The sequence below is a fragment of the Thunnus thynnus genome, chromosome 19 (genome assembly GCF_963924715.1).
Source record: "Thunnus thynnus chromosome 19, fThuThy2.1, whole genome shotgun sequence".
NCBI lineage: Eukaryota > Metazoa > Chordata > Actinopteri > Scombriformes > Scombridae > Thunnus > Thunnus thynnus.
The window spans coordinates 18134654-18143272 of NC_089535.1; the positions used below are offsets into that span (position 1 = coordinate 18134654).

General features: G+C 37.4%; 1 protein-coding gene across 1 annotated transcript in view; it reads left to right on the forward strand.

The window, feature by feature from the left end:
- The window catches only part of nsmfa (NMDA receptor synaptonuclear signaling and neuronal migration factor a), a 47819-nt gene that overhangs the window by 19965 nt on the left and 19235 nt on the right, over positions 1-8619 (forward strand). Inside the window, exon 5 of the mRNA XM_067575365.1 lies at positions 7829-7881. Within this exon, the coding sequence (XP_067431466.1) occupies positions 7829-7881 (53 nt within the window). The remainder of the gene's footprint in view (positions 1-7828; positions 7882-8619) is intronic.

Sequence of the window (8619 nt, forward strand, 5' to 3'; positions counted from 1 at the left end):
GCTAACATGTGATCTCTAGTGCCTTTTGCACTGGTAAAATTATTTCATACAGTCTGTAGTTTAAAAAAGAAGTCAGCTATCAGTCAGTTTTTGGATATGTATTCAATAAGTTCCAGAAAAGTTTGGTAGATAAATGTCCAGTATGAAATGTGTTGCAAGCAGATCACCAACTTCTGTCTAAGGATTCCTGAGTGTACAGCTAAGCTGAGAAGTAGGTTAAGCTAAACATATAAATGCTAACATTAATAATAGTGATAGTGTATTATGCCTAAAACAAACCTTGACATTTCATACTTGTACACCACCTGCTCCAACCACACCTGGCTTAACTAAACCCAACTAACCCAAGCTGCTCTTAAAAGCTAACTTTCTTTGCTCTGTTGACCAAGCAAACCTCTGGCTGCTAGCTTAAAGTAAATGTTCAGGGTTTACTTAAAATACCTTTAATGATCTTAGTGTCAACAAATACCATGAAAAGACTAAAACGAACACTGAATTGATCCTGCTAACAGGTTTTGTCAGAGTAGTTTTGTCTGTTATTGCTAATTCCTCTGTGCTACGAAGCTCTTCTGTTGTCAAAAACTATTAAAAACACATCAGTGAGCCACTGGGTTGTACTAGGTGACGTGTTCCTTCATTACGATGCACATGTGTAGTGTGGTTTATTTTGAGTCAATCCCACATGACACTATCCTGGTGGTGTAGCGCACCAAATGTGTATTAATCCATGGCTGAAAATAGTCCCTGAAAAATGCAGTATTTACTCCTATTGTGAGTGACTGTTACAAACCGCAAAGTGCTGCCATTTGAGTAAAAAAAAAAAAAACTCTCTTTTTTAGACTATATATTTGTGACACATTCTTTGATATTTATGTCTTCAGTTTGTACAAATGGAGGAATGAGTAGCACAGACTGGTTTTAGGTGTTTTCATGGGATTTGTTCACACTAGAAAAATACAGGATAACGCCAGCCTTATCCTTAAAAAGAACATTTTGTTTTTGGGGAAGTTTTAACCAGCTACTTTCCACTACTTACCCAGAGTCAACGTACCCACATTGGATGTATCTCTAGTTCTATCTCTGCTATGGATAAATGTTAATCAGTTTCACAGGATTTGTCGGGTCGCACCTTTTCTGGTTAACAGTTAAGTCTGTTGTAGAAATTGTCACTCATTAAAAGTGATGCATTTCACACCATGTTTGTACTTTGACACATAAAAGTCCACCATGGCCCGAGTGGTATCACTTTGTGCTCGCCAGAACATTTTCCAAGTTTCACAGTGGCTGATTGAAATAATGACTGGCTTCAACAACAACTTTGTTGTAGACCTCTTGTTAGTGGATTGCAGCTTTAAAATACAAAATGTATCCATGATAAATTAACACCAAGTTGTGAATAGGAAGTAGTTAACCCTGAGCATTTGAAAATGTGCACTTTTTTTTGAGTTTTTGAGCCGCTTCTAGGAGCTGAATTGAGCTCAAACCTCAAAATACATTTAAATTGCAGATAAGGATGTAAAACAAGCATCCATGTCTGATTCTGGGAAAGTATGAAGATTGGTAAAATTCCCCAAAAATGAATAATCCCAGATTAGAATTACATCTCAAGTGGAACGACTGAAAAGGCACGAGGTCAGAAGATCAGTGTCTCTATGGAAAGATGGATTATATCACATGCAGACTGGCACATTTGTTAGAGGGCTGAATAGAAAATACAATTTGAGCTGGTGATGTTATTTGACTTTCTGGTCTGGTCTAGCTGCTGCCTACCTACAACAGCCTCCCCCTTCACAGCCAAACAAACCCTGCAGCTAAAAGCCCTGGCATCAGCCTCCCCGCGCTGTCCTACCACTCGCTACGCCAGCATTCTCCCTCTCTCATCCCTTTAATACTGTGCCACGTCCTGGCAGGGCTTTCCGGGGATTTGTTCGGAGAAAGAGGAGAGAGAGAGAGCAGGATTCAGCAGAAGTCATCCAGAGGTACGAAGCGTCCCCTGCCAGGCTGTGCTTTGCTTGAGTGCTGTTTGCACTCGTTTCTAGCTATAGCTTTGTTGTCGCTTATTTACAGCCGTGTCTAATCTGACTAAGCCAAAGAGTCAGAACAAGGCACTTGAAGGTGTGAGGACGTCAGCAGCTCTCAAAAAAAGGACCAAAAAGGATCTGCTTACTGGATGCCCTGCTACAGTGCCCCAATTTCTAGGCCAGATTTGTACTGCCAGCCACAGTGAAGCTGATTTTTATTCTTACACAATAACTGAAAAGATCAAAACAGGTACATATGGGTGGTTGAAACCTCCTCTGGCACTCCTAGATTGTTTACAAAATCACACCTAATCTGTAAAAATATACAGATGGCTTTGTAAAAAAAAAAAAAAAAGAGTTGGGTTGCAAATGCGACATTAAAGACTTCAACATTCAAATCTGTATTTGTGTTTCCCTGAAAGTAACAAACTAAATAATTACTTGGCTTATGAGGAAAAATAACATTTCAAAAAACACTGAAAACACAGAGTGAGATTCTGTAACACTTATAGAGGTAATGACATCAGTAACAAGTTGAGTACCAAAGCAGTTCAACTGTCCCCCCTCAGGCCCAGATGCTCTGTCACATAGGGACAGATGGTGAATGTGACACCATGCAGTACATCTCAATTCCTCTGACATCTCGGTGTCATCCATCTGCAGTGTCAATGTCATTAACGTTGTGTTATTTCATCAAAATGAGTGATCGAACACGAGGAAAAAATAGCAGAGCCAACTTTTATTAACACTTTTCCTCCTTGTTCTAAAATCCTCTGGGAAATAAAATCCTTCGTTCACTTGAAACCATCAGATGTGGGTTATATTTTATAACACTAAGGCTGTCAAATTTTAGAATATTTTAGAATAGTCTTGTATCCATACTAATCTGGGTGTTTGACCATCAAAAACAGATCAAACCCAAAAACCTGCCTCAAAGTGGATAAATTAGAAAATTCTGGTTTTGTGGACACTGAAAATTATACAAGTAAAATCAACATTTCTAGATGATAGTATGTGATGTAATCCTGACGTGGTGAAGGAGATTTTTCACCCTTATTACTCTGTAACCAACAATAGTCTTTGCTATTTCCATCTGAATGACAAACTTGAAGAAAGTAATAAAAACTCTAGCATGGATGGAAAACTTTTGACACATAACAGAGTTTTCTAATGCATCTACATTAGTAAAAACATGGCCCAAGGCACAGAGCAGTACAGAAGATATTGTTCTCACAGAGTAGCACTTTGCAGACAGGGCTTCTGTCAAGTATCAGTGAAGACAAATGATGATCCTCATCCCCTCATAGATAAGACCCCTGCTGTGTGTGAGAGTCTGTTTGTGTATGTGTGTGTGTACTGGTGGACTGAATGCGCTCTGTTTGGTGTAAATCCAACAGAATAATGAAGACAATTTCAACCACAGTTATAAACAACAGCAATGCCCAAAGAAAAAGTCAAAGAGCCATTTCAGCATTGCTCTTAATCACCCCCTGTTATCTCAGAGTGCTTTTCATCATGGAAAAAGCAGATTTTTTTTCCCCTTGTAGTCTTTGATGTGGGATGTTCACTTTCCTGTTTTATCATGCGTACCTATCTCTGAACAATGAATCTGGTTCTTTTCTTCTGATTTGTCTGAAGTCTGAGTTTGTAGAGGTGCTGCCTCTACCTTTGTCTGATCAGCCATTTTAGATGTTGCTGCCCATGCAGTTCTTACTGTATACGTTGTCCAATATTAAAAAGCATCGCTCAGTACCCTGTTTATGGAGAGAGATACTAACTCAGACAGTACTGTTTCACAAACTGAGCACAGACAGCATCATAAAAAGTTCTTGGCTAGACAAAGAACAGCTAAATAAATAATGCAGGTGTGATTTATGTCCTCTTCAAATAAAGATAACGATATTAAAAGGAAAGGAAAAGGAGATAAATATTTATAATATTAATGTATGATATTAAAGATGCAGTCTGCAAATATTACAATTACCTTTAAATTAATAATCACTATTTAATAATCCTTACATGAAGAGGAGTTAAAGCACCCTGAACACCTTTCTTTTAACCTAAAAGTTTATGACTTTTCCCAAAATTACCTAGAATATATAAAGACAATGGAACTATTTCAACTTTTTTTATTTTCAGCTGATACACATTTTTATACATAGAGGGTGTTCTGGGTTAAATTTAATCTCTGTCTATTAAAAAAATCACAATTCAAAAATACACACTGAATAACATTAATTGAAATCAGTATAGCTGTTATGTTCTCCTGTTTTAGGAACATAGGAGCATCATATAGTGTGATTATGAATGTTTTTTCTCCATAAACAAACAGCATAAAACCTAAAGAATACACTCTCTCTGCTCTCTGAAAGCTTCATTAAGGATTAATCACCCATGTATTAATGACTGAAGGTATTTATGAATAAAAAATAGATTTCTGGCTCAAAAGTTTGATACAGGGATACTGTGAAGAGTCTGAATATGAAAATGACTTTAGCGGATAGTTCACTTATTTAAAATTGTATTATACTGGTTGATCGACAGCAGAAATTGCCAGCCGGAAAAGTAATACACAGGAGAGAATCAACTGTAGTAAAATGTGCAAATAACAGGAGAAAATATAGAACATATAATAAGGTAATAAAAAAAATATGGTTGTGAGTTACAAAGAGTTAGAGGAAGAGTATAAGAGGAGCGAGGAAGGACCTGTCAGATTGTCTTCAGCTGGAAGTGGAGGTGGACACGGTTTCTCTTACATTTCCTCCCTTTCTGTCTAAATCTCATTAACTGTCTCCACACGTCTCCTCTGTGGACAGCTGAGGTTTAAACACAGGATGGAAAGACCTGTCTGACTACGTGTTTAAGATCTCTTTAACAAAGTTAACAGTGATGTTGCTTATCTGTAATTAGTGCTGCGTTATATTTGCTCCTTATTGGACCATATTTTGGCACGACACCATTTGCTTTGCCCATAAAATTAGCAGTGAAATTCATTGTTTGATGTTGCAAGTTAACTGTTGCACTGCTGGCTGGTGTTTTTTATGGAAGCAATCCAAGGACGAAGACTGAGACTCCAACGACTTTTTTTTTTTTTTTTCCATTTTATGTTCTATTTTTATGTGCTTCTCTACCGCCAGATAAATATGGATGTATAACCACACACACAGACACAAACACACATGGAGACATCATTAATCATGGGTGCTGACTGGAAACTTGGTGTGCTGATACTGTGTGTAGATAATAATAATAATAATAATAATAATAATAATAATAATAATAATAATAATAATAATAATGATACATTTCATTTGTACTGTACTTTTCATTCATAGTGGATCTCAAAATGCTACATGGGCGGGAGGCAGAAAGATAAAAGGATGTTTATCTGGGACTCTTGCATAGAACATCATGTCAGGATCAGGCAGCAAGTCACAGAATAACTACACAAAGCCTCTTGCTTTGTTGTTATTAAAAGCACTAAATAGTGTTCAAGTGGAACATACTAAAGCACTGTCTTTATGTTTAATTACTTACAGACTACATATTGTTTTGTCGTGTTTTACTGTTGCTATAGGAGATATGAAAACCCTTGTTGACTTGTAGGAGGTTTAGGAAGTAGCAAGACCTTGCAAATTGCCATTAAAAGAGAAACTGTCTCAACGTTTTTTATAGCCAACCTAGTCAGTTAAAACATGCTTTCTTTGATAGATTGATATATTCTGTCTTTAGTTGGTGTAAAGAAGCATTATAAAGCCTCATTAGTCTATGATACAGTGTTCTTTAAAACTACATTTTAATAATGAAGATAAGAAAACCAAGGATGGAAAATGATTTATGTGCAATCACGCAACCATTAATGGACCAAAAAATCATCACATCTGTACTGGTGCAATGAACAAATACAGAACAGAAATGCCAAAGACATGTTCAAAGTCATTTAGAAAATATCTCAGATATATAGTTCGTCCACCAAAGAGTACTTAGTAGTAGGGCTGGGCGATATGACCAAATCTCATATCCCGATACCCGAATACCTATCCCGATATAACACATTTTAATCCAGTGAATAAATAGTTGGTACATGCACCCCCCCCCACTTACAGTGACGTAACAAGTATAGTTGTCATCAACTCAAGTACTTCACCTGGATCACTGTCTCTCCTGTGTGTGCAGTACAAAAGGAGGGCTCAGTCCCACCCGTAGTGAACCATAGAGAGCAGAGGAGAGTAGTGCGACCATAAATGACAGCAAAATGCAGCAGAGACTCTTACACTGAGCTGAAAGTAAATGAGTGCACATAAATTTGGTAAATAACATAAATAAGGACAGTCTCTACTGTGTTTTGCTGTCATTTATAGTCGCCGTCTTGCTGCTTCTCTCCTCTTCTCTTTGTCAGCGCGGGTAGGGTTGAGCCCTGTGCAGCACAGCAGAGGAGAGACGGTCAGTGGTGGAGAGTTGACAACAACTAAACTCGTTACGTTACTGTAAGCGCAATAAAAACTTTGTGAGTAAAAAGCCGAGAAGAGTAATTTATCAATGCAATCCGCGCAAAAGATGGACTGACTCCAAATGACGAAAAATATTGCCGCAAAGAGTGTGATTCACAACGCAACAAAATAAAAGACAGAGCATAATATGGAATGATAGACATCCTATCATCACATGATATATATCGTCATATCGCACAACCCTACTTTTAGTTTATATTTCAGCTGCATAATGTCTCACTCAGCACATATTTTGCTCACTATTCTTAAATAACAATATTGGATTGATCCTTCTCAAAAATATTTGCTTGTTTTTTGAGTTTATTTAAAATATGGGCCAATTTATCGCCATCAGATTTTTTTATTCTCAAATATTGGTATCGTATCACCCTAAAAAATCCAGTATTGGTTGGGCTAAAGACTCACATAAAAATTAGGGTTGCACCAATTATGAGAATCGGATCGATATGGGCCCCAATACTGACCTTATAAAGCGCATTGAGTATCGGCTAGACATGACTAATGCATATTAAATATCATTTCATTGTCAGTTATAAAATTTTGTGTTTCCACTAGCAGTTACATTTACTCAGCTTTTAGCACTAAAGCCTCTCTGGCCTCATGTTACTTACATAAAAATGATCGCAACATGCTCTATGCAGTGAGGTAAACAGATTTTAAATCTAGGAAAAAGTGAGCACTCGTATCAGCAGACACCCTGAGGTGAGGTACTGAGGGAAAAAGTTAGATCAGTGAGTCCCTAATATAAATTAAATCCACCAGGAATTCACTTGTTGGCCAAATTACACTTGTTGTTGAATATCTCATCTGCCTGTAAAAAAATAAAGAAACACACACCAATATGCATCAATTTGACAAGATAAATTCCCTCCGATTCTCTACCTTTGTTTCTGATGTGTTTCCGCTCAGAGCAGATTCACCAAAACCTACAAAATAGTAATGTAGGGTTTCCCTTTGGCAGTTACATGAATGAATCTCCTGCCTCTCAAATCTACAGTATACAAGCCAATGGAAGGAGCAGATTTGGCCATGTGGTACATTACACCCGCATTGCTCCTGTAACCAGTGTTTTTTCACTCATGTTGACAAGGAAATATGTGTATTTACCAGAATTATCAATAATTATCTCTTTAACTTCTTTTATAAAAAGATGCTGGAGACTAAACCTTTCTCTTATTGTCTTGTATTGTTTTATTTCCCGCCCACCCCTTCCTCTTTCCTCTATCTCTTCTTTACATTTTGCCTCTTCATCTGTCCTCCGTTTTCCCTCCTCCACTGTGACTTCTCTACCCACAGGAACTTCCGGAAGCATCTTCGGATGGTGGGCAGCAGAAGGATTAAAGCACAGAGTGAGTCAGAGATGTGTGTGTGTGTGGCGGATATGTTGGCTCTAATTGACTGTGATGTCGTTCACCACGCCATCATCCGTGTGATTGTTTTTTTCTGTTTTCTGGTGTGGTTTTTTTTTTTTTTGCATGTGTGTAGCCCCGAACGCTACTGCTGCTGCTGCTGCTTTGCTGGGATTATTAAATGCTCTATTGCATTTTCTTGAGAGTTAAATATTCATCAGTGTGTGTTTGATTAGCCAGCAGTATGAGTCTGTGCATGTGTGTGTATGTGTGTGTGTGTGTATGTATGAGTGTGTAAGCTGTAGGTGGTCTTTTCTTGTTGCTTCGCTTTGAATGTTTGTTTTTAAGTTTGGTCAGTTGTGAAGTTTAAAGACACAGACACTAAATTAGTTGTTTGTTTTTTTAAAAAGGGCATAAAGCAAAGTGATGATTTCTTTAATGAAAAGATATGTATCTGCATGTGTGTGCCTACACATGCACAAGTAAGTGTCACTGGTGGAAATCTATAAGACATAAATTAAAAACTAAATGTTATGGATTCTGTTGTTGGGATTAGATGCAGATTTACTGGCAATGTGAGTATAACCTTGTTATTTGACAGCTGTTATTTGACCTTGAAAATATAATGGAAAGAGAATGGTGAAGGACAAAGAATAGTTAATGGTTAAATGTGGTTAAGTGGTTAAATAGTTAATCTATACACAACGAGTAAGAGTTTTGGTTATATTTTTATTCTTG